Source organism: Sarcophilus harrisii, chromosome 6 (assembly GCF_902635505.1).
Source record: "Sarcophilus harrisii chromosome 6, mSarHar1.11, whole genome shotgun sequence".
Classification (NCBI taxonomy): Eukaryota; Metazoa; Chordata; class Mammalia; order Dasyuromorphia; family Dasyuridae; genus Sarcophilus; species Sarcophilus harrisii.
In genome coordinates this window covers 144,717,490-144,745,179 of record NC_045431.1, presented here as the reverse complement: position 1 = coordinate 144,745,179, position 27,690 = coordinate 144,717,490, and the positions used below count along the sequence as shown (strand labels likewise).

The 27,690-nt window shown below is 34.8% G+C and overlaps 1 protein-coding gene across 1 annotated transcript; it reads left to right on the top strand.

Annotated features, from left to right (window-relative positions):
- On the top strand, positions 1–23,125 carry LOC100928233 (all-trans-retinol dehydrogenase [NAD(+)] ADH7). The gene is made up of 9 exons (XM_031941767.1): positions 1–110; positions 4,307–4,408; positions 8,918–9,056; positions 11,465–11,552; positions 11,651–11,867; positions 16,040–16,300; positions 17,526–17,661; positions 20,919–21,057; positions 22,786–23,125. Exons 1-9 carry the CDS (start codon positions 93–95, stop codon positions 22,808–22,810), a joined length of 1,125 nt encoding a protein of 374 aa, XP_031797627.1. The 5' UTR covers positions 1–92; the 3' UTR covers positions 22,811–23,125.
- The last annotated feature ends 4,565 nt before the right edge of the window (positions 23,126–27,690 follow it).

Here is a 27,690-nt window from a genome sequence, read left to right as displayed (position 1 = left end):
TATTTTTCTGAAGGCATGCTAGTTCTCACACAAGGAAGTCGAGACATTGATCAGAGGACTACTAAAGGCAAGAGCTAAGAGAGAGAGGCAGGATGAGCACTGCAGGAAAAGTAAGCAAAATATTTCTGTATCTTCATCACAAACTGTTGAGAAGAGTAACTTTGCAACCTTCTAGCATCTGAATTATTTATTTAAGGAAGTGAATTTTTAGAATAGGTTTGCCTAGGAAGGCAAACATTTAGTGTCTTCTGTCTGTCTGTCTCTGTAGTGTAATGTATATATATATAAATAAACAATAAATAAATAATATATATTACATATATGTATATATGTATTAGAACTTCCAATTGCTACAGGATGAAAATGGAGCCTAAAAATGGAATGATAATAGGGAAAGGAGTCCTTTCTCTAAGACTGAAGAAATGTATTTTAAGTTGTTTTCACTAGAATGTTAACACTTTCAGCTCCGACTTGTATTCTAATACAGTTAAGTGATGTTATGCAAAAAGTAGAAATCAAAACTATAACAGCACCAAAAGACTGGGCATGCCCATGAGGTTACTTAAAGGATATGATTTTTTATCAATTATCTATATGAGGATAAGAAGTAAGGATGGTTCTCATTTGAGACTTGTTTATGTAAGCAAAAAAATAACTGAGCATGTGGAAAGGAAAGAGATTCTTAATCTTCTTTGTGTGTATGGTGGATTCTTTAGGTGTCTGAAGCCCATGGACTTCTAAGAATGGTGTTTTTAAATAGACAACATAAAAATACATAGGATAAAAATTTTTATTGAAATGTAAAAAACTTCCCAAAACACGATCATAAACCCCCAAGTTGAGAACCATTGGCATAGTTTTAGAGTTTGCAAAGCTTTCTCAGACATTAAATATAGTTCTAAAAACCCTATGTTCTATTGATCTCATTTCAAAAGTTGGTAAACTGCAGTTCAGGGAATTTAAGTGATTTGTCTAAGGACAATTCAATGCTTTTCTAAACCAAAGTAGTATTTGTTTTCCTGCCATCCTATGTTGTTTCTTGCAAGTTCATATAAATGAAAAAGGTTATATGAAAAATTATAAGAAAAGATGCTTAAATATCAGAGATCGGATCCAGTTCAAAAAAATTTTCAGTATTTGCTTCTTTTGGTAGAGGTCTAGAAGAACTAGAATACAAGAATATCTTAAAGGACCAGAAAATTTTTATAGAACCAAGGCTATAACTGAAGTACAATCAGTTTAGTTAGTCAATTATTCTCTAATTTTGACATAGATCTATTATTTGAAAAAGTATTTTTTGTATTTTTTCTTCATGAATTCTTTTTATGCCATAGATAATGTTTGCAAATCAGATATGTTCATAAAATATAATCCTAACCTTAGGGTTTGAAATGTTGAGAATGAGTTTGATGGATGGATGTACTGGGAACACTTAAATCTGGTTAATTTTGAGACTAGATAATTAATGTAAAGATTAGATGAATCTGGTAACTGCACTCTTAAGTCCTAAGCTAATTTTCATGAGTTAACTTAAGCTCTTCTGAATTCCATCTTTTTTGAATGAATTACTAACCTAAATAAAGTCTATAATTTTATGAGCAGATCTCCTGATGGCCCTTAAATCTCACCTAATCTTAAACTTTGTCTACCCAAGGTTACATACAAGTCAATAAGACATTTTTCCAGAGCACAGGCTTCTCACCTTTCAGGAAAGGAACTATGGGGTTAGCTCCCTCGGGACCAGCATGGAAAGCAAGCCATAGTGGCTGCTCTGACACTTTCTTCCATGAGGAATGTTTATGCAGATCCTCCATATGCGTGTCTTTTCTACATTTTCCCATCTGTTGCTAAGGTGGATCTAGCATGGATGTCTCATCCCTTCTGCCTTCTCCTTCCACTCTTTTATTTCTTTGGGAAATCTCTCTACAGATGCTTTGGATTCCAAAAGGTTGTTTTTCGCTTGTTTTTGTTCATTTCTTTCCCTTTGCAGCTCTCTTTTATGTGAAAACTAGTTCTGAAGGCACTAAAACTATACCTAAGCATTCTTTAGTACACCTGCCATTTCCCCCTAATTCTCTTCTCCCAGGAAAGTATCATCTCATAGTCCACTTAGCACAACTTGTGTTTTTAGGCACCACATAATTTTTATGGACACAAATATCACTATGGCAGAAAAAGACCAGGGACAAATAGGAGAAGTTCTTATCGAGGTGGATGAGGAGACAGAAGGACTAGAAAAACGGCTGAAGATGATGAGCAGGGATTCAGGCATCTACCAGCAGCACATACCCCAGCACCTCAAGGATTAGGAAGAATGAACACTAAGTGACTGACTGTTGACTCTGACATCAGCCAGCTTGCTTGCTTCAAATAGTGTGATCCCATCACTTTCCTGAGAGCCTCTGCCAGGGTCTTTTCCATACCCCAAGAGGTAACCCTAAATTCGCGCTGGCTTTGGTAAAATTCCAAAGTAGGCAAAGCTTCTTCCTGCCTCAGTTTCAGACTCCTTCTTTCTCCTAAATCACCTCTCAGTAAGACTTCAGTCACCAATTCGCTCACACCGCTGCCCTTGTGTCTTCCACACAGTAACCTACCTGGCACACCCTTTACTACAAAAGGTGCCAGGATGCAAAAATAGCTGTTAACATTCTGCAAGCAAAAGCCCAGTTCCTCCAAGGATGCTGACCTTTGCTGGAAGTTAGGAGGCAAGAAAGCTGATTGAGGGAATTCACTTTATTGTGCCGTCTTGGGGCTTCTCTGACTTTTGCCTAGGAAGCTCATAGGGGAAAGATCCCATCAGTCTTGGGGTTCCACCCACCATCATCCTCTGTCCCTTTTATGTAGAATGGAGCTATGAACTTTTAACCTTCCATTTAAACAGGGGGAAAAGTTCAGAACTGTCCTTATTTCTCACATGGCAGCATTATGCTTGAACTTTTCTGACTTTTTTCACCACACACCAGTGATGGGTATTTTCTGTTATTTCTGTGTAAGCTCTTTGACTTTTTTTTTTTTTTTGCCTATTTATATCTCTAGCACTTACCATATCACCTAGCATATAGTAGGCACTTAATAAATGTTTAACTCTAATATGTTAGTGATTGAATGTAAGTATTTGCATTTTAAAAAGAAGATTCCCCTTAACCCAACTGAATCCCTAACTGGTGAAATACCATGTCAGCTAATAGGACACAAAGAAGGGAGGAAGTGATAGTTCTATTTGAGTAGATGTGGGATGAATCCTTTGGATGTAGAAGCTGCTGACTGGTAGACCAGCCCTCCCTGGGAGAAAGGTCCCAGGTTCAGCAATTCTTACTGAAAGTTATATGTTCATTTTTCCTTTGTATCAAATGCTTTTCATGCCAATGTCTCAAGCTTTCAAATGGACATGTATTTCTAGAATTATAGTAGTTTTGTAATTTGCAATGTATGGGAAAAATCCTGGTCTTGAGGAAGGTTAGCTGAGTAGTCCACTCTGATAGAATGCTTCTTCTTAAAAAAAAAATATTCATTTTATTTTAAATTTATGGAATAGAATAAGCACTTCCATAACATAGTATAATAGTAATAAAAATTATTGTGCATAAAACTACAAATCTATACAACTTGCTATTACTTTTTTTTTTTGCTGAGACAATGGAGGTTAAGTGACTGGCCCAGGGTCACACAGCCAGGAAGTGTTAAGTGTCTGAGACCAGATTTGAGCTCAGGTCTTCCTGACTTCAGGGCTGGGGCTCTATCCACTGTACCACCTAGCTGTCCCCGCTTTTATTTTTAAATATATAATAAAGTTATCATGTGAATTATTTTCTTCCTTTTTTTTCTCTCCAACCCATCCTAGAGATGGTTATGTTAGATACAAATATGTGCATATACTTATATTTATATGTATAAACATTATATAATATGTAAAATCATTCTATCCATACTTCTATTTATCACTTCTTTCTCTGGAAGTAGATAGTGTCTTCCTTCATATGTCGCTTGTAGTTCATTTGGGCATATATAATAGTCAAAATGACTTAATTGCTCAAAGTGCTTAAAACAATATTGTTATTACTATGTACAATGTTGTCTTGGTTCTGTTCTTTCCACTTTTCATTGTTTTGTACAAGTCTATCCATGTGTTTCCAAGATCATTGAGCTCATTATTTCTTATACCACAATATGTTTCCATCACAATCATAAACGATACTTTGTTCAATCATTCCCTTTTTGCAATGGAGTTTTCCATGCTTAGGTTAATAACAGGCCAAGATTTTTTAGTACATGAAAATGTCACGCAAATATGTTCTTATTTTTTTAGGCAATTAAATGCAAAGCTGCTGTATTATGGGGTGTGAAACAACCTTTTTCTATTGAGGAAGTGGAAGTTGCCCCACCGAAAGCTGGTGAAGTTCGAATTAAGGTACTGACAATCCTAATTTTGGCTTTTTTTTTTTCCCTAAGAAAAGGTCTGAGATTTCTTTCTTATAGGGAACTGTCAAAGAATTATCAATGAACTTATAGGGAACTGTTCTCCCTCCAACCCCCAATCTTCCAATGCAGATTAGCACTTCTGCAATTTAGAGACTTAGAGTTACATAAGAACAAACTCAGATAGCCAATATGGGATTCCTGATATAAAGAAAAAAGCATCATTGGAGGTAAGCTACTTTTCTTTCTCCTCTTCTTTCCTCTTCTCTCTCTTCTGGTCTGTTCTGTTCTGTCTCTGTCTTTCTTTTTCCCCATTCCCTCAATACAATCTTATCATTAATATCAAATGAGCTATAAAACAGGTAGATGTATGCTTTCCTAGGGTGTCAGTCATGGCCATAATGCAGATCCAGAATACTGTTCAAATTAAAGATTCAAGGGAATCCCTAAAGATAATAAGATCTTCTAAATGTTCCTTTCCATTGAGGTCATTATGAAGGATTCTCTGAGACGGGGAAAATCATAAAACCTCCGAGAAAAGGTATGTAACCATTCCAAAGAGTTTGGCCTAAGAATTTACACAGAATAACCAAATGGATAAGGAATGCATCATGTCCTAATCCTGTGTGAAACTTATTCTTTGTTTAGTTATATGGAAAACCTAATCTTGAAGAGTTCATCCAGCAATACATATATATATATATATACACATACTTAAATACACATATACATAACACATGCATATGTAGACACACATATGTATGTCTATATCTTGGATGTACACAGAAAATGCATGAGTTGATTCCAGAATTAAATGAGTGAGCAAGCAGGTGGGATTGTTTTTAAGAAATTGCAATGCTGTTTACCAAACTCAAACTTCTACTAGGAAAAGAAAAAGTCAAACTTTTTTTAAAGGTTGTTGGAAATTACCAGTTAGGAAAACTTGAGTTTCCATCACTTCTCAAGATAAATGGGTCTGAGCAAGTCACTTAAACTTTTCTTTCCCCTCCCCCTGCCCTCCCCTCCCCTCCCCCGTCCTGCCCTGCCCTTCCCTCCCCTCCCTTCCCCTGTCCTGCTCTTCTCTTCCCTGCTCTCCTCTTCTTCCCTTCCCTCTCCTCTCCTTTCCTTCCCTTCCTTTCCCTTCCCTTCTCTTCTCTTCTCTACCCTGCCCCACCCTGTCCTGCCCTGCCCTGCCCTGCCTTTGATTGGTGAAACATAGATTTCATTTGCATATTTGTGCTGGACCAAGGAATCTTTCTCTTAATAAACATTTATTGAAAAAGCACCCTAATAATATTGAAAAGTCATGGTTTTATTGTTGTTGTTTATTTTTTGCAAAAGGTCCTCAGACTCAGCTAGCCATGAAATATTTCTTATTGAACATTAGAAACATAACTGCACTGTCTTCTATACTTGAATTTCTTGCTCCTTTATCCTATCATTCCTCATCCTTTTCTAAATAATGAACTCTGGGCTAAGGGCAACACTGGTTTGCTCTCTTTCCATTCTCATGCTGTGAAATCCTGGCACAAGAAATCACACAACTGTGCTGACAGAATCCACTCCAAATTGCTGTTCTCTAATCCTAACCATTCCTCTGTCTTCTGCATACTAATCCTTTTCTTCTGCCTTGATTGACTTTGGGTTTTCCCTAAAATATCTCTTTCAAACCATTTCTTTTCTTCCAGAGCTACCTACAGTATAACATCCTTCTTTCTCTCAGCAGAGCATAATTATACTTTATTGAAAATATTGAGTCTATCTTTGGTATATTCCCTCTTGTTCTTGATTCTATTCCTCAAACACTCTCCACGCCATTCCCCAAACCAGCCTCCTTTGCTGTGGTCCAGAAAAAGGTTGCCTTTCTCCTTGCCAAGGCTAACCCCTCTATTTATGCTCTTGGTTCATCCTGTCTCCTCTGAGAACTTGCTGCTCCATTCCTCAGTTCTTTCTAGTATTTTAGTTTTCTGCAGTACCTTGGCTAATGCTTACAAACATGCCCAGACTTTCAATCCTCTAAAAACTGAAAGTTGACTTATATTCCTCAAACTCTTTTTTTCACATTTCTCTTCCCTCTCACAGCCAAACTCTTAGTAAAACTATTGATACTTGCTGCTTCCATTGCCTCCAGCACAGTACCAACAAAACAGTTCATTTTCAAAAAGCACTAGTTTTTTCCATTATGGTTCTTCTATTTTCAAATAGATTTCATTAATCCTTTTTCTTTCTACAATACCTTCATTTCTTCTGTATCCCTTTCCTTTCCTTCCAAGAGAACTTTTTTATTACAGGGAATTTTTCAAAAGGAAAATAAGAAAAATATTTAACAAAACAGATCAATCTTTGAAAAAAAATTCAATCTTACATGCAAAATTCAACATTCAGAAAGGTCCCAATTCTGCAAAGGAGTTGGGGTAGGAAGGAGCTGTCTTTCCATAAGTCACCAAGTGTGTTCCTATGATTTTATAATATTAACTTTTTATTGTTCAAGGGTGACTATTCTCTTTGTCAATAAAACTTAAGTATAATTTCTGGTTCCTATCATATATGATTTCTCGATAGCATTTGGCACTACTGATTACCTCCAATGACTTTACCCTAGTTCTCTTTTTACCTCTCTGACTGCTCCTGCTCAGTCTCCTATTCATTACTCATTTCTCACTCTGTATCTGAGTGCTCTACTCCATATCACGACTCTATTCTTTTCCCTCCTTTCTCTAAAGTCTCACTGTAACCTCATCACCTCCCATATTTTCAATTATTATCTAAACAGAAAACTATATGCAAGTCATGTGAAAATTCATTTACTGTGCCCACTGTTTTTTTGCTTCTGAGTTCCATTCCTGCAAGACCAACACCCAAGGAAATCTCTCCTTTTGTGTATCATATTAACCTCTCAAATTCAATATGTCCAAATCTGAATTTACATCCCACTGCTCTAGTACCATCCTTCATCCTTATATTTCTATTTCTATCAAGGGCACCTTCTCCCTTCTAGTCATTCATAGTGCAAACTCAAAGAAATACAGTTCCAATTCCCCATTTTCTCCAATTCCCTATGAATAAGTCTTGATTCTTCCTCAGTAACATTCTGACAAATTTGCATGCACCACTTAATTGTTCTTCATCTCCCACTAGGACGTTTGCTAGAGTCCCATTATTGGTATTGTCTCTCCCTTGCCTAGTTCATCCTCCAAGGAACTGCTGAATTTACATTTTTAAAAACTCAGTCTGAACAGGTAACTGTCTTGAAGAAGTTTTAGCCTTTATGATAAAATACAACATTCTTCTTCTTGATATTTAATTTCTTCACAATCTGACTCCAAATAGTCAATCCAGAATGATTTCAAATTATTGCCTTTAACATGTGCTGTGTTCCAGTCAAATTGACCTATTTTCTGTATTCTTTACATAATGTTACATATTCCCTCTACATGAGTTAGTACCGGAACTACATTTCTTCCTCATCTTCCCCACTTAGTACTCTTCAAAATTCAGCTCAAAAGCTACTTTTTTTGATCACCTCTTCCTGGTTGTTATTGGCCTTACCTCAAATCAACTTATCTTCATTTGATATTATACATTTCCTCAATTTTTATTTCCTCATTTCTTCTCAGTGGAGTATGAACTCCTTGAGGACAGGGAGTGTTTGGTTTTACTTTTATACCTCTAGCACTTAACATTTGTCTTGTATGTCTTAATAAAATCTTGTTGAATTGGAATTTATAAAATAATTAAATACATCCTTACAATGTAATATACTTTCATTTTAGAGTAAAAATAAATTGAAATACAATCATATGAATTTATACTATCTTCTCATAAAAAAAAATTTAGGAATCCTGTGTGCCTTGAATAATGACCAATTTCCTGAGACCTTTCTTATGTCCTTTTCTGACCACTTTCCATGATTCATCCTCCCATGATTTAAGCTAAAGCCCTTTGCATTGTCTCTAGAGTTTAGAACCACTATAAATTTCAATTTAACTTTGATGTTATATTAAAACAGCATTTTATATCAAAGAATCTTTTGCAGCTTGCCAGCCTTGGGACAAATAGATCTTAAGCCTACCACTGGGATAATCAGTATTAGTAAGAGCTCTCAGAAAAAGCTCACTTTCCTCTGATCTATCCCTTGCGATCATATCAAGGGAAAATGTTATGTGACATAAAACTAAAAATTTGCAAATCATGTAGATCTTTAGTCGGATGTTCATATCTTGGCTGTTTCCTCCATTTGAGCACTGCATGTCACTTCATAAAACATGTCACTGTCATGCTGAGTCATATTCCCTCATGATCAAAGTGTCCTCAAGAACTTTATAGTTGGCAAAGTACCCAATGCAATGGAAAGCCCCAATATCTTCATAATAAGAGGATTGTCTTTAAGTATAAACTGTATTTCATTTAAGAATGATCTAAATAATCCCTTCCTGTTATGCCCAAGATGCCCTATTTCCCCCCCCCCCCCAAGTTCAGTTATCTTTCTCTTTCCTTGTAGATCTTGGCCACAGGGATCTGCCGTACAGATGACCATCCAGTCAGTGGAGCAATGACCACGAAGTTTCCCGTAATTGTGGGACATGAAGCAGCTGGGATTGTAGAAAGTATTGGGGAAGGTGTCACTACAGTGAAACCAGGTGAGGCAGGGATTTTTAACCCTTGGGTCTATTATTTTTCAAGAACAATTTTTAATAATTGTATTTCTTTTCTTTTAAATTTATGGAACAAAATAAAACAAAAGTTCCAAAACATCATATAATGAAAAAAGTTTGCACAAGAAATTGTATTTCAATGTTGGTTTCTTTGTAATTCTCTATATATTTTCTTTTATACATTTAAAAACCTTATCCTGAGAAGGGATCATGGTCTTGATCAGATTTCTCAGATATCTTAAGATAGAAAAAAGATTACGAACCTTCTGAGGTTGAAGATTATTGAGTTAGTCAATTACTCAAAGGTCAGAGCAAGAAAAGTAGGTATAATATATTCTTGCTTTGCCCATAAACCTGGCCCTTCTCTCCCACAAACAGACACAATGTTGTCTATAGTAAGAGTAGATTTGGACTTAGAGTATAATAGTGATAAGACATATGTATAGCATACACCTTTGACAAAGGCAAGTCTGAATTGACAACACAGGGTCTGGAAGGCCTTTCTTCTTACAGGGCTCCTGCAGTTCCTCTTGGGGCCTACGTCTTTGTTGGGCAGACTATTCAGCTGGGTTTTCAGGGACTGGTCTCCAGCTTGCTCTTATTTTCTTTTCTGTTGATGGGGTCATACTCTTTGAAACTGCTTCCTCCCCACCCCACACCCCATACCCTATACTCCACTTACAGAACCATCTCTGTTTATTCCTATTTGTCTATAATGTGTGTCTCCCCAGAGACATAGACTGATAATTCTCTTTCCTCCCTCTCCCTGAATCAGCTTCTACTCCATGAGCAGCTTCTGCCTAAGGTGAAGGGAAAAAAAGAAGGAAGGAAAGAAGGATTGAAGGAAGGAGGAAGAAAGAAAGGAAGGAAGGAAGGGAGGGAAGGAAGGAGAAAAGAAGGAAGGAAGGAAGGAGGGAGGGAGAGAGAAGGAAAAAGGGAGGAAGGAAATAAGCATTTATTAAGTACTTGCTATGTATCAGAAATTGTGATTAGTGCTTTATAAATATTATCTTATTTGATCCTTGAGGGATACAAAGTATTATTATCCATTTTACAGTTGAGGAAATTGGGCCAATTAAAATTAAGTTATCCATTTCAATCACTAGCAGCCTCTGTATAGCTAATATTTTTTGTTTGTCCTATCACTGTACTCCATTCTAGGCTCAATAAGACAGGTGTTCACATTTCATAAAGGGATCAGGATGTAGACTCATCTTTATAGGTGAGATAACAAATATATCATTAACGCTTTGTGTTTACATTCCAAATCATGGGACTCCCTTTCCTCACATAGATATTTCCATATTTTTCTACATCCCTCATATTCCTCATTTCTTGCAGCATTATTAAATTCCATTATATTTACATTCCACTATTCGTTTAAATACTCCAACCAAAGGACATTCATTTTATGGCCAGTTTTCTGCTTCTGCAAAAAGGGCTGTTATGCCTCTGAGAAATAATGGATAGAGATAGAAAGATGAATGGTTAGCTTCTGTGTCAGGATGTCCTGAATTCACATTCTGTTTCTGGTATATATTTGTTGTGTAACTCTATGCAGGCAACTCAATATCTCAAATTCTCTAAAAATATAAGTTGTGAAATAGTTTTCTTTAATTGTGTAACATTCCTCAGAGCAATTCTACCAACTCACATTAATTTGTAGCTTCAGGTGCCTGGGGTATGAATTCTCTTTTATTAAATCTCTCCCCTCAGCCTAAATACAATTCATTAATTGGCTGAATAAGCTACACATTAGTTATTAAAGCATTGATTAGAAATTATTGCCATTTTAATAAATTCAATATATATCTACACATATATCCCACCCCTCAAACAGAGACCATTTTAGGCTATTTGAACTTATTTCATTTGTTAATTTGTTTTGTTCTACTAAATAATCAGAGCATCAACTTGCCGTCTAAGGACCTGAGTGTTAAATTTTATCAGTTCTGCTGCTTACCTAAGTTTTATTTTATTCCAAACTTAAAGAAATAAAATTAGCATTTCGATAACATGGAAGAATTGTCTACCCCAGAGGATGGTTTCTTGTAGACAGAGCCTACTTCTTTTTATTTATATATATATATATATTTATATATTATTTATATATTAATATATAATTAATATAATTATATTATATTATAAATATAATAATATAATTAATATATATAATTAATTATATATATTACATATATATTTATATATATATATATTATATATATATTTATATTTTGTACTTCTTTATATTACTCCAAACACATCCACAATCCCCAAGCACCTATCATGGGTACCAAGCATATGATAAATGCCCCCCAAAATCTTTACTAATTTGACCATTTTCAAAGGTAATTCCTAATCAAAGTTTTACATATTAATCTTTTCTCTTATAGGAGATAAAGTCATCCCACTCTTTCTGCCACAGTGTGGAAAATGCTCCTCCTGCATAAATCCTAATGGCAATTTGTGTGTGAAGGCTGAGTGAGTGTCATTTCTATTGAGATTTCATTTTAATTGTTCCATTACTAATTAATATTTAAGCTGCATTCATCTATTGGTGTCTTTTATATATTGGATAGTGTTACAGGAAAGGGAGTTTTGTCAGATGGTACAACCAGATTTACCTGCAAAGGGAAACCCGTCTATCACTTCATGAACACCAGTACCTTCTCTGAATACACAGTGGTGGAGGAAAGTTCAGTGGCTAAAATTGATGCTGCTGCTCCTCCTGAGAAGGTGTGTTTGATTGGCTGTGGATTTTCTACTGGTTATGGGGCTGCAGTGAAAACTGCCCAGGTAAGGATGTGCAAGACTTAATTCTTATGAAAAATGTTTTTCTTGGCATAATAAGTATATGTGTAGATGCTAAAAGTTCAAAACACAAGGTATATTCAGCTATTTTGTAAAATACCAGATAGCTGAAGAATGAAAAAATCCAGGTAATTATCCAGATGCCTTTGTTTCCATAAATATAAACAAAAACTGAAATTCTTATTCTTCATTTATTGAAGATTTTGGCATTAGAAAGTCTCTAATATACGCTAATGATTTGGATGAATTTCCCTGTGTCATAAAAGAAATGTGTTTATGGATACATGAATAAATCAATGAGTTGAGTGAAGAAATAAGTGAAAAAAATTTATTAAGTAGTCATTATGAGCTAAATATGGGGGAAACAGATGAGATATAATCCCTACCCCACAGGAGTTCATATTCTAATGAGGAAGTCAATACCTATAATAGGTTTCTATTAAAGTAAAAAATATAGTTTAGAAAATTATGATCTCAAAATATTATATTTTGCATAAGTTGGGCACAATAAGAATAATTGCTTTAAACTAAAAATTTCTTCCATCCAGTCTATTCTAAAGCCTCTCCTTATTTAGAAGGTTGCTATGGGTTCTTAAGAACTATATCAGCAGAGCTCAAGGTCTGATAGGTTTTACCACATTTCTAGTACTGTCCTATCAATACACTGACTATCCAAAGACTTACCTACCTAGATACAGAAAATCTCATCACCAGTAGCTTGACCATTTAATTTTGAATTAGTTTGCCACAGCAGCCCTTGAAAACATTTAAAAAAAATACAAAATGGTAGTTATCCTAATATGGTAGTTATTTCTTTCTTGTAGTGACAGTGTGAGAGTGCTAAACATTGGGACATAAGGTGTTAAGCAATACAGTTGTTAGGCACTCTAAATCTCAATTTGAGTATTAATACATGATGATGATAATACAATGATGAATAAGAAAGAAAGGTAATAAGCATTTATGAAGTACCTTCTATGTGCTGGACAATTATGCTAAACATTTTACAATATTTAATCTTTACAGCAATTCTGAGAGGTAGGTGTTAGAGGCAGATTAAATGTCTTGCCAAGGCTCACACAACTAGTAAGCTTCTGAGACTCAATCCCTAGATCCAGCATTCTATATATTCTACCACTTATCTGATTTGGCTAGAATAAATGGATATACTAATGAATTTACAGAATCTGAACTTTTTCCAATATCAATGTAACCAGAATAAAGAAGCAACATGTCTTTAAGTGGAAGGATGAATTTCATTCAGTCATTCAGAGTATTGCCTTTGATCATGTTTTGCACATGACTACAAATGTTGCAAAGTGTGGAGGGTTCTTTTCTTAATATTTGTCAACTTGTATCTTTTTTTTTCTTCTTCCCAAGGATATTGGGCTCAACCTTGTTATGGCTGGAATCTCTTTGTAGGATGTTCTATTCCTCTGGGGCTCTTCACAGTAAATGCCTAGTTTTGTAGAAAGAAGGCAAATCTAGAGTGTTGACAATGTGATAGCTTAATATAATCTTCATTCTGGTTATGGCTGACCCATAGATCTAGCCCTGGGTTTTCAAAGTCCATGTCCCACAGACCACAAACCCTAGAAATTTCAGATCTTAACTAAATCTATGATAATGCCTATTCAGAATTGGAATGAAATAAGACACTTGTAGAAAATCTAACAGTTAACAAAAAGAGGTTAATTTAGTCCCAGCAGGGAAAAACTATTCATCAAGCACAGCATTGTTTCAGTTGTCTTTCTTATGTTCTTCTTGTCTATCATAACTACAATGGAAGATCTGGTGACTTTTTATGCCTTCTTTTTTGTGTGTCTTTTGGAGGATACCAATAATCAATATCAATTGTCCCAGGCTTAATCTCTGAATTAATTAACTCTTAAGGACACTTTCAAGCTAATCTACTCGTGATGAGATAGTATTTTAAGAGATTATTCCTACCACAAAGATTCTACCAATGAAACTACATTCTTTTAAAATATTCTGTAATTGATATTTTCTGTTAATTCAGATGAGACTTCTTCCCTCTTCCTCAATAACTTCAAAGTAATAAAGCTATATGCTATCTATGAAACATATCAATGAAGTAGAATATTAAGGTGAATGATAGTAGACAGTTATATAATCCTATATAACTATATTATAACAGGATATTATATTATAACTTATATATATATAACTATATTATAACAGGATTATATAACAGTTATATAATAAGTTATATACAATTATATAATATATAATATATGTATATATATATCTTATATATATAATCTTATATATATAATCTATTTGGGAAGGAGGTCCAAAAGAATTGTATTTTGTGAATATCTCAGTTAGCTTATTTCCTATAGCTAGTGATCCAGTTTGGCTGAGACAGTGCCACCAAAAAATGATTTCTCAGGTATAATTTTGTTTCAAAATTTCCTACATTATATTCTAAAAGGCGAAAGATTTATACGATCTGAAGAGAAACCAGAGTATGCCCTACATTATATTCTAAACAATATAACAAGATGAAGATTTTTTCATATCCCATTATTAGATTTTCCTAAAGCTGTTCCAAATTTTGGTTTTACATGTACACTAATTATTATACACTAATTATTTATTTCTGAACCATCTTTTTTGGACAATCCAATGTTTATGGCTAGCTACTTCTTAATCCTAGAAAACAGCTTGAGTTCATCTCAGAATAAATCAAAAATAAACTATTTGTTATCAGAATGACTACAACGTTTTTGCTTTCCATTTTCCTCTTTATTGTATTCCATGTAGTTGATGCTTAATTAATATTTATTTTATTTTAATGTATTGGATATTGTTCAGTCATGTCCCATATTAGTGTAAAAAGATGGCTCTGAGCAGGACCAGGAGATCATTATATACTTCAACAACAATACTATATGATGACCAGTTCTGATGGACTAGGCCATCCTCAGCAACGAGATCAACCAAATCATTTCCAAAGGAGCAGTAATGAACTGAACCAGCTATGCCCAGAAAAAGAACTCTGGGAGATGACTAAAAACCATTACATTGAATTCCCAATCCCTATATTTATGCACATCTGCATTTTTGATTTCCTTCACAAGCTAATTGTACAATATTTCAGAGTCTGATTCTTTTTGTACAGCAAAATAACGGTTTGGTCATGTATACTTATTGTGTATCTAATTTATATTTTAATATATTTAACATCTACTGGTCATCCTGCCATCTAGGGGAGGGGGTGGGGGGGGTAAGAGGTGGTTTGGCAATTGTTAATGCTGTAAAAGTTACCCATGCATATATCCTGTAAATAAAAGGCTATTAAATAAAAACCAAAAAAAAAAAAAAAAGATGGCTCTGAGACAATTTATGATTGGTAAAATGAGAAATATTGATTATAGACAGCTGAAAGAATGTACTAGTCTCCACTGAATATAAACAGGCCTAGTTAAAGTTCTTCAGGATATTGGATAGTTTTTTTCCAAAAACTTTATGAAAAGTTTTTCATAAACTTTATTAGACTTTAGGAAAAGATATGGCAAGAATATGACAGAATGATCAATATAGTAGTGCTGTTATTTACACCATAGGAATATCATTATCATTGAAGTCATGGATCTGTAGAAATATTGTGACAAGCAGAAGCCAATCAATCAACAAGCAGCTATTAAAGGCCTACAATACACCAGGCAGTGAGCTAGAGCCTGAAAATATAAAGAGCAATTAATAAGTGAAACCATATCCATTCTAAAGGAGTTTAACTTCTATAATGGGAAATAATATATTCAGAGTAAATATAAAAAGGGGCAGAGATAAGAGGATATTGGAATAGGGGAATCAAGGGATATCTGATGGAAATTTAAGGTTACTAGTGGTAACAATATGAGTTCTTCCTCCATAAGTAACCATATGTGTTTTCCTTTCATGAAAATTTTTGAGGCAACAGATAGAATGTAGATTGCTCCATCTTTGATATCTGAATTGTCTATGTTTTTAATCCTTTGAAAATGTCATTATTAGAAGCATTTTATTAGTGGCTACAATAAGCTAATTGTGCTGTAGATTTCATATTTTCCAATATTCCAGACTTACTATAATCTCACCTTTATTGCTACAATCATTAATTACTAAACTCCTGTATTTTTTCATCACCATAGGTCACTCCTGGTTCTACGTGTGCTGTCTTTGGGCTGGGAGGAGTTGGTCTCTCAGTTATTATGGGCTGTAAAGCAGCTGGTGCTTCTAGGATCATTGGAATTGACCTTAACAAAGACAAATTTGATAAAGCCAAATCTGTAGGAGCCACTGAATGCATCAATCCTAAGGACTACACAAAGCCCATCAATGAAGTACTGAGTGAAATGACTAACAATTCTGTCGGGTATACCTTTGAAGTTGTTGGGCGCCTTGAAACCATGGTAAGTCGTCATCAAGAATGGAGGATTTGGAGAAGCTCAGCTTTCAACCTCAGATCAAAGTTGAGGAATGATAGACTTTACCTTTCAATAATTTGATTTATTTAAAAGGGTCCTTAGGACACAGATCTTATCCAGATAAAAACTGAGTTTGTCAGTTTCCGTTGCTCAACGAGAATTAAGGAAGCAAGTGCAAGTATAGGGCTAGTTTTCAGAATTCCAAATTCAAAAGTGAGTCAGTGCTTATTCTTAAGGAACTTATATTCTGCTAGAAAGAGATAATACATCAAGGAAGGAGGGGAAAAGAAGGAAGGAGGGAGGGAGGAAAGGAAGAGAAGGAGGGAGGAAAGGAAGGAGGGAAGAAAGGCAAAAGGGAAGGAAATATTGAGAAAGTGAAATTAAAAAGAATCCCACCCTGATATTGTAGAAAAAATGCTGAACTCTGACCCACTGTACCTGAATTTAAATCCTGACTCCGCTACAGGCTACCTTGGGACCCTAGAAGAACTTCTTACCTCTCTGAACCTCGGTGTCTTCATCTATAAAATGAGGAGCCTACTTTCAAATAATCCTAAAATTCTTTCTAGTTCTAAATCTGTGATCCCATGACTTCTTTCTGTTTCCTGTCTTCTGGAGGAAAATTTTTATAGTGGGAAGACCAAGGGCTGCAAGGTCTTTATGATATTTAAAATGGTTTTCATTTTGCAAGAAATTACAATTATGTAAGCATGTGGCTTAATTTGTTAAAGACATGAATTTTAATTTTTTTAACAGATGATTCCTCAAGCCTGGAATGGGCTCTTTCTTTGCCTCTACTTCATAGAAGTGCAAAGTCTTCTTAAATCTCAGCTTAACCACATTTTTTCATGTAGCTTTTCCTGATTTCCCAGCTATTAGCACATTTTCCCCATCCCAACATACAAATTATCTCTAATTATTGACTTTCTAGATTTTTTTAGATTTATAAGTGAACATGTCACCTTCGTCCCCCCCCCCCCCCACCATATACTTGAAAGTAGGATGCTGAAAGGCAGGAACCACTTCATGTTCAGCATACTCATTATTTAGCCCAGTACCTGGCAAATAGTAAGTTCTGAAAAGAAATTTGATGGTTCATTAATTTGGGGGACTTTGCTAATTGATAGTAATGGATCAAAACAAAGATCCCTTTTCCACTCTGATAGAAACTATAAGAAACACATTTTTTTCTCTTTCATTTACACATTAGATTGATGCCCTGGCTTCCTGCCATATGAGCTATGGGACTAGTGTGGTGGTAGGAGCTCCTCCATCATCTAAAATGCTCACCTACGATCCCATGCTGCTATTCACTGGCCGCACCTGGAAAGGATGTGTTTTTGGAGGTATGTGATTAAGAAATGAAAGGTATTCATTCAGATATGTATGAGGAATTGTACTGAGCATTGGCTATACGAACACAAGAAGGAAAGGGAAAGAAAAAAAAGGAAAGAAGGAAAAAGGAGAGGAGAGAGGAAAGGAGAAGAGAAAAGAGGAAAGGGAAAAGAAAAGATATTCTCTTCTCTCAAGTAACTTCTATTCTAATGAGGAATGATAATTCACAGAGTGACGTGCAGAGCCAGGAAAGAAATATATATAGGGAACTCAAATCAGAATGGAAGTCACAATATCTGTGATATTTTTTAGAATGAGAAGAATATTGGTACATAAATAGAAAAGACTTGACATTCCTATACTTTCCTTTGCCAAATGAAAGTCTATGATCTCATAATATTTTAAGAAACATGTCACTGACAAAATGAAAAAAGGAAATTCTTTAAGTGACATTTAGAGAACAAAATGAGAAGTATAACAAGGATATCAAAAAGAAGAAAATAATTAGTCTTATACTGATTGCTATCTCAGTATTGTCTCTTCTAACTCAAGTTTTCAAAAGGTTTAGTTCATTTTGAATTAGTCCACAGAAATATTTTCCCTAGAAGACATTTCTCTGGCTATAAGTAATTTGTATGTTAATTTTTTATTGATTTCTTTTACCTCCATCTCATTCCTAAGTATATTTTCCAAATGGAACATAGTTAGAAAGCTATCCTCCATAGCAAAGAAGAAAAAAGAGAGTTGGGAAGTTCACCAAAATAATGTATTAACCAAGTCTGACATTATAGGAAATATTCTGCACCCATCTTGTTCAGTCCTATCTGACATGGTTCATAGGGTTTTCTTGGCAAAGATACTGGAATGGTTTGCCACTTCCTTTTCCAGGTGATTAAGATAAACAGAAATTAAATGATTTGCCCAGAGTTATATAGCTACTATCTGTCTGAGGTCATATTTGACCTAACACCTTCCTGACTCCAGACACAGGACTCCATCCATTGAGCCATCTAGCTGCCTTAATGACCATACTCCGCTATAAGTAGGACTTCTTTGAAATAAATGATAAAATGGGAGAAAAGGGAAAGTAATATACATGAAAATTTATTTAACAATACTCCCTAACTATCTTTGTTATTGAGGCTCTGACATTCTCTGAGTTCAGTATATGGTTAAGTGAAGTATTTATGGCATCCCTGTCCTTGAGAAATTTACAAATTCAGCATGTTTCATTTTCTCTGGACTCAATGTCCTGGTCATACTTTTGCTTATTTTTACTAATCAGTGAAAATTTAAGACCTTGCATGTGAGTCCAAGGAATAAAACCAAAGTGAATAGCCTTCTCCCTTAAGAGATCTGTATAATTTTGTTCTCAACCAGTATCACCAGTAACTGCTTCCTATCAGTGTTTCCAGTTGCTATCTTTCCTGCTGGAACACTCCCAAGCTTCCAGCAGGTAATGGCCATTTCATCATTGGTGCATTGTCCCTGTTTCCTAGTATTGAGTTTTCATTCTATTAGCCCACTGCAGGTCTGTTGTCTTCCAGGAAATGGCATTGGTCTCCTTTCTTAAGGGAACAATTCTCTAAAATTGGATTGCACAAAAAGTCTAAAAATTTGATTTAAAACTCAAAAAAACTCTTACCCCTCCATTATTCATGTTTTAATTTTTACATATTTAATTTACATTAATTTAATTACATTTAATTTTTACATACAATGTCAGACTTCACAGAAAGAGGCTTTGGTGATTGTAATAGATATAAAAACTCTCTATTATTCTGTTTCATGAGTGGGTCTCTGCCTTCAACCCCCAACTAGGCTGTTAGTTACAGTCAGATATTACTGTTTGGCTCCGCTCTCCTTAAGCATCCATCATCATCTTGTTTGTACTTCTTGCTTGGTTTCAATGTTTAGGGTAATTTACTATTTTTGGATTTGCCATATATTTCTCCACCTTTTAGGTTAGCTAGTGCTATAGTGAATTAAAACACTGGGTCTGGAGATGAAGATCTGAATTCATTTTTTTTTATTTTATTTTTTTATTTAATAGCCTTTTATTTACAGGATATATACATGGGTAACTTTACAGCATTAACAATTGCCAAACCTCTTGTTCCAATTTTTCACCTCTTATCCCCCCACCCCCTCCCCTAGATGGCAGGATTACCAGTAGATGTTAAATATATTAAAATATAAATTAGATACACAATAAGTATACATGACCAAAACGTTATTTTGCTGTACAAAAAGAATCACACTCTGAAATATTGTACAATTAGCTTGTGAAGGAAATCAAAAATGCAGGTGTGCATAAATATAGGGATTGGGAATTCAATGTAATGGTTTTTAGTCATCTCCCAGAGTTCTTTTTCTGGGCATAGCTAGTTCAGTTCATTACTGCTCCATTAGAAATGATTTGGTTGATCTCGTTGCTGAGGATGGCCTGATCCATCAGAACTGGTCATCATATAGTATTGTTGTTGAAGTATATAATGATCTCCTGGTCCTGCTCATTTCACTCAGCATCAGTTCGTGTAAGTCTCTCCAGGCCTTTCTGAAATCATCCTGTTGGTCATTTCTAACAGAACAGTAATATTCCATAATATTCATATACCACAATTTATTCAGCCATTCTCCAACTGATGGACATCCATTCAGTTTCCAGTTTTTAGCCACTACAAAAAGGGCTGCCACAAACATTCGTGCACATACAGGTCCCTTTCCCTTCTTTATAATCTCTTTGGGATATAATCCCAGTAGTAACACTGCTGGATCAAAGGGTATGCACAGTTTGATAAATTTTTGAGCATAGTTCCAAACTACTCTCCAAAATGGTTGGATTCGTTCACAACTCCACCAAATGCATCAATGTCCCAGTTTTCCCGCATCCCCTCCAACAATCATCATTATTTTTTCCTGTCATCTTAGCCAATCTGACAGGTGTGTAGTGGTATCTTAGAGTTGTCTTAATTGAAGATCTGAATTCAAATGTTACTCACTCTACCACCTTCATTAAACCACATACACACATTCTCATCCTGTGCAGTTCTTAGCCATTTATTCTATAAGTCCTGCCTAGCCAAGCCAGTCCACCTAGCGCTCTGCAGGATCATGGAAATGTGAAGTCTTTGTGCAGAGACTCATTGCTTTCCTTGATGCCCCCAATCCATTCTTGGGACATAGTAAGCACTAAATATCTATTTGTTTGCCGACTGATTTTTGAAAACTATATAAATAGTAAAATACTGATATTTAATTTTTTAAGGATGGAAAAGCAAAGATGACATCCCAAAATTAGTGTCTGATTTCATATCAAAGAAATTTGACTTGGACCAGCTAATAACCCATGTTTTACCTTTTAATAAAGTCAAGGAAGGATTTGAGCTACTCTACAAAGGAGAAAGGTATGTGTTTTAAAGTTGATAATGATAAAAAATACAATTTGTACAATATATCATTTATAAATTGATCATTTTATACATATGATATGCTACTATTTGAGCCTCAAAAATTTAAAAAAAGTTCTTCTAAGATTAATATTGACTTATCCTAGGAGAATATATATTCTCCTTGGCATTTTGTGTATGTTTTTTCCATTCACTGGATCTATTAAGTACTATTTCTTTCACAAAATTGAAGGCCTTTTGATGATATTACCTGGGTTTAGTGTAGTAGAAAGGATGCTAGATATAAAGCCATGTGACATGATTTCAAATGTGTCAACATGAATGGTGAGTCACTTCATGTTTCTTTCTATATATAGTGATAGGGTTGGCCTCGATGAGGGTTAAAGTTTCTGAATTATGATCTTATAGAATAACTTGTGATGTTTGTAGTAAATGAGAATTCTTGAGGTATCTTGATTAGGAAGATGAAAGTGAACAAGGATGCAAATGACTTGTATATTAATGACTTGAATTTTATTTAAATTTTTAAAAATTAGCTCAAATACGCCTTTTCTCCTCTTTATATTCTCACCCACAATTGAAAAAGAAAAGTAAAATGAATTTTTATCACAAAAATGTAGGGTCAATCAAAAACAATTTCTCCATTGGTCCATCCAATCCATAAATTTTGTCCCAATCATTTGTACTCTGAGTTTACCATTTCTCTGTCAGAAAATTTTTCTAGGATTCATTATGAATCCTTCAGAATTATATTGATCCCAATGTTTAAGTTTTTCAGGTTGTTTTTGCAATTTTGCTGTTATTATATCAATTGTTTTCTTGGTTCTACTCATATAAATGCTATATATCAGTTCTTAAAAGTACTCCAAAGTTTCTCTGAAAAAACATATCCCTGATTGTTTCTTATAACATGATGCTATTCTATGATATTCATATTCCATACCTTGCTCAGCCATTCCCCATTTCATTTCATTCTCAATTCTTCATCACTACAAACTGCTTTAAATACTTTTGAACATAAAGGACATTTTCCTCTGCTTGTATGTAGACTTAGCAGTAGTAACACTGGCTCAAATTATGCACAATTTAGAAACTTTTCCTAATCTTTTAATTTTACAGAAAAGGAATAAAGTTCCAGAGCAGTAGCTGAGCGTGGTCTTTCTACTCTAGGTAAAGACCAGAAATTCTGTGGACAGAGGTTCCCATTTTGAATGTCAACATTCTATCTGCATTTAATGGCATCTCATTTAGGAGACTATAATCTCTTATTTGAATGAGAGAAGAGGAAATCAGTTTTTATCAGAAAAACCCATTGCTCTATGTTAGTTCCTCTTCTTTGTAAAACCATTGCCTCAACAGCTGTGCGTTGTGTTTTCCTGGAGAGTAATGGTACATAGGTAGCAGATTTAGATATTGGACAGACTCTAGAGCTCATCTAGTTCATACCCTTCATGTTCCATGTGTGAAAAATGAGCCCTGGTTTTGGATTTAAAATGCATCATTTGTTGCAGATCTGGAGACCAGGTAACATAGCTTCATTGACCTCCATAAGCTTCCTACTGAACTTTCCTAATTGGTCTTCTAGGTCCATCCTTTATTTAAATATACTATATTTATTATCTATATGCATACTAGTGCATACTAGGAAAGGGATATCATGGTTTAATTAGGACTTAAAGGATATAGGAACAAGATATTAACAATATCTGACATTTTCTATTTCAGCATTCGATCAGTCCTTTTGATGTGAGTTCCTAAGAGGCAGAAAGTATATGTGGATCTATCAGCACATGGCTTTTTCTCTTCACTTTCACATAACTATGATGGAACACATTTGCTATCTCATATGAGTTGAACACAAAACAGAAATTAAGTACCTTGGAATAAATAAATTTTTATTTTCAAAATAAGTAATTAACATTGTCATTGACATCATTCAGTTTATCTGGGATAGTAGCAGGGTATTCATGTTATTATTTTTAAATTTGTAGAAAGTAGGTCATTCTAGATTGGAACATCAGTAAAAGGTATAAGTTCACACTTCTGACTGAAATAGGAATTTTAAGTGGAATCCCAGGATTCTTGAGTAAAAAAAAAGCAATAAGAACTTAAAAGACTGCTCCTTCAAGGATTTCCAACATTAGTTCCAGGCAAGTCATTGGATGGAGTTGGACAATGTTAAATGAAGCTCTGGAAGACTTTTCAAGTCATATTTACTCCATTAAAAATCCTAGACCTGACTTCTCCTTTCTTTTTTTCCTTTATGCATTAAAGTAGATGGATATTTTTTTGATATGTGTTTTAAAATAAATTTAATCTGTTAAGTAACTTTATCTTATTATTTTTGCTTCCATTAGAAATAGATGTGTGAATATATATTTATATGCATATGTAATATACACAAATATATTTATGTCTTAATTTAAGGAAAGCATATTATACATTTCAATTCAGTTCAATGTGTCTTTATTAAATCCATTTTCTGTGCCTAGCACTATTCTGGTTACTGGGGAGCTGACTTCATATGCATTGCATATTTTTCTAATTCTGTCCAAAAAGCATTATGAAATGATGCAATGGAAATGAAAAAGGAGAATGTGGAATTGGAGAAAAGAAAGTATTTCTACAAGGACTGTCACAAAAAAAAATGCCTTTTCACCATTTGGAATTGCATATCAGAAGTGACATTTCACACTGACAATTTGCAAATTAACATATGAATATATAGTTTTCTGAGTGGGAAATTATGCATGGTATTTTCACAAGTACTTGCCCATATAGAAATTAGTCCACTCTAACACTTTTGGGTCCAGGATTTATGTGTCATAAATGACTTTGAGATCGTTCTTGCTTTAACATTTTGAGAAATCAGACATTTTTTATTCATATACACACTTCCTTCACTGATGGAGAGCAAACTCACCTTACATTGTATTGAATTCCATGGACTAACAATCCTCTGATGATGAACTCCTTTATGCTTAACAAGAATGGTCTCAGTTGATAGCCCTAGAGTTAGCCCCCTAGGTCAGACTCTCCAGCTTGTGGAGGTAAGAAGCAATTATAGAATACTGAGACATTTTCATTGTTGTTTTTCCTTCTTTCTCCAAGAGGATACTGTAGGGAAGCACCCACATGGGGCTTTAGTATATATAGTTATTTCTTCTACATTGTAGGCATTAGAGGCTCAATGTCCCTACAATCTGAAAAATTCATGTAAATATTTTAATCCTCTGTTCATACCATAGCAGAATTCTGATTTATTATTTTTTTTGTAGTGCTTACTGTACCTTATTTGCAAATTTTGGATTAAGTATTTGGTCATATTAGATATAAATCAATGTTACTAAAAATACTTCTGTGTTGTCTCATGGATTTTGCATATTACCTGCAACTTCTGCAAAACTCCCCCAAAATTCCCATTTAATTTTTTATGTTGACCCCTAATATAGTGAAATTGTGCTGGAGAAAGTCATGATGTGGAAAGAATAAGTGTAATATTTTTTTTTCTGTCATCTCTGAGAGAGAGGACAGGATTTTCTCTAGATTTAAGATTTTATAAGAACAAGGGACTCACAATATGGAAATTCCCTATAGTAAGCCATATTTTGCTGTTTATAAATTCAGAGATTTGCCTGATTCATTGGTGTTAAGTATTCTTAATAAAAAAACCCATTTTGCAAAATGTTTTATTGGTAATTGTGGGTTTGAGAGTGGAATGGTGATTTTTTTGTTTTGTTTTCTCATATTTTGTTGTGGGCCTAAAATTTCACCAATGTGGGGAGTTTCCTACTATGGAAATTTCCTCTTTTGATACAGATAATAATCTGCAACTCATACTATCTTCTTGGTAAATTTTCATGTTCTCCTCCTCTCTTTCTGACAGCTCCTTTGAGCCTAATATACTAGATCACTATCCATCTCTTTACGTTTAAAGGTGGGTATCCTTTAGGCTCTGTCCTGGATCCTCTTTTTTTTTCCTCTCTATATTTTCTCAATGTTGATCTTGTCATTTTCTATAGGTTTAATTTTATTCTTTACATGAATTCCTTTTTTTTCTTTTGGAATCAAATGGGATTAAGTAACTCATTCAAGGTCCCACAGCTAGTAAATATCTGAGAATGGATTTGAATTCAGGTCCTTCTGATTCCAGGGCACCATCACCACACCACCTAACTCCCCTGGCTTCCTAATTTGTATGTACAGTCCTAGTTTTACCCTGAGCTCCTCTAGTTGCATCACCAACTAATTCAACATTTCCAACTGGGTGACTTATAGATACATCAAACTCAACATGTCCAAATCAGAATCCATTATCTTTCCCCAAACCCATCCCCTCTTCCAAACTTAGCTATTACTGCCAAGGATGTCGTCATCTTTCTGTACTCCTCAAAGTTGTCACCTTTCTAAATGCTTCATTTTCTCTCTCTCAATATAGTCAGTCATTTGCTATATCTTCTCCATTCTTTCTCCATAACATCTCTTGCCTATATGTCCTTTTTTTCCATTCAATTTAGCCAATGATAAACTGGTCTTTGTAACTTTTATCCTGGACCAGTAGCTCATTAACTGTTCGTCTTCCCTTATGTCTAATCCTGCTCTTGAACCTATTCTCTGCTTAGCTGCTAAAGGGACTTTACTAAAACACAAATCTGATCATGACACTCTCCTTCTCAAATAATATTCCTATTATCTCTAGGATCAAATGTAAACTCTATTTATGACTTAGAAATTTTTTTACAACTTGACTCTATTCTACCTTTCTAGCTTTACACATTGTAATTAGGTGGTTTAATGGCTAGAGCTTTGGGCCTGAAGTCAGGAAGAACCAAATTCAAATCCAACCTCAGACACTATGTGATCCTGAATAAGTCACTTAACTCTGTTTACCTCAGTTTCTTCATCTGTAAAATGAGGTGGAGAAGAATATAGTAAACTACTCTTGTGTCTTTGCCCAGAAAACTTCAAATAGGTTCGTGAAGAGTCAGCCATGACTAAACAACAATAAACAAAAGACTTACACATTCCTCCTTTTCCCATGCTCTATGGGCCACTTACACTGATCTTTTTATTATTGCTCATCCACAAAACTCCATTTCCCATCGGTGTGCCTTTACCCTGGCTGTCCCCCAGACTTTAATGCACTCCCTCCTTATCTCTCAGAATAAAGGATTGGGAGGAAATTTTCAAAAATTTCAAAAAAAATTTACTTTGCTATAGATAAATTACCATCAAAATGCTAGTTTTACTTTGCAGAGGAGAGAAGAAGCAAAAATTGTATAACATGGATCTGAGAAATACTGGTAGTGTAAGATAAGATGACCCAAAGAGAATGGGACAATTTGGTTTCAATTGTTCTCTTAGGATTGGCACTAAAATTGTTTTTCTTCCTCAGAGAAAAGCAACTTCAATTTTGATTAGATGATTTTTCCCTTTTCTTAGATTTTTTTTTTTTTTTTTTTTTTTTTTTTTTTTTTTTTTTTTTTTTGGTGCTCTAGGAAAGGGGAATCAATTGTTGAAGTACCTGAGAAGCATCAGAATCTTTAAGAACAAGGAAGAAAAACTATACAGCTGGGAGGGGCTTTAAGGACCAACCAATCCCTCTTATTTTAATATATAACGAGAATTACATGCCTTGCCCCACTGAAGTTGCAGTTTACCCAAAGCCAAATGGAAGGAGCAATCTAAAGGAAGGATGGACCTAGATCCTCAGGCTAGGTCTCCTTTCTTTGTGGCCTTCCTTCTCCAGCAGTTAAGCTTAGATATGGTTATTTTAAAAAGCACCTTCTGAAAAGTATATCACCAGCATTTATTTTCCTTTCAGGGCCTGTGATATGACCCTCTTGCTTTAATAACTTGTCTACAGTTTGGAGGCTGGAACCCTATTTCCTGGAGTAGCAACATCTAGCAACCATTTTTATCAAAAATAAAAATACAGTTTTCCAAGTTACCTTTATAAGATTCTGAAAAAAATGCCAGTAATTATTAACACTATCTTATGTTCTATTAAAATATAATTAAGATGGAATACAAATTGAATTTGTGATTGTGCTGGTATAGAGAACAACTGGGTAAGGAAATTGTTCTACCATTTTGAGTCACCACCTTCTCTATAACTTGTTCATCAGTCAACAAGTTTATTATTTCCCAAGCAACATCATGAGAAAGGAAGGCAAAAAGATTGTTCTGGCCTTTGGAGAGCTCATGCTTTACTGTGGAAGACAATAAGTAAATAACTGGGTAGATGCACAATTTACACCATATAAATGGAAGGCAATCTCTGAGAGGTTATTAGCAATGGAGGTAGGGAGACCTGGAAAGACCTCATACAGAAGGTAAAATTTGAGCTGGGTCTTAAAGTAGGCCAGAGAAGCCAACAGATGGTGAGATAAGAGAAGAGCTTATAGTCTCCCTGCTATTAGAGCACTGAGAGGTTATATACCTGGCCAGGGTGATACAAAATAGACAAGGATATGTCAGAGTTGAGACTTCAATCGGAATCTTGCAGGCTTTAAAGCTGACTGTCCATTCTGCTATCTTTCTACACTATTAGGAAAGAAAAGATGTCAAGATACTATAGGCTTTACTCCCTCAGGAATTATTGCCTTTGGAAGGAATCAGATACCTCCC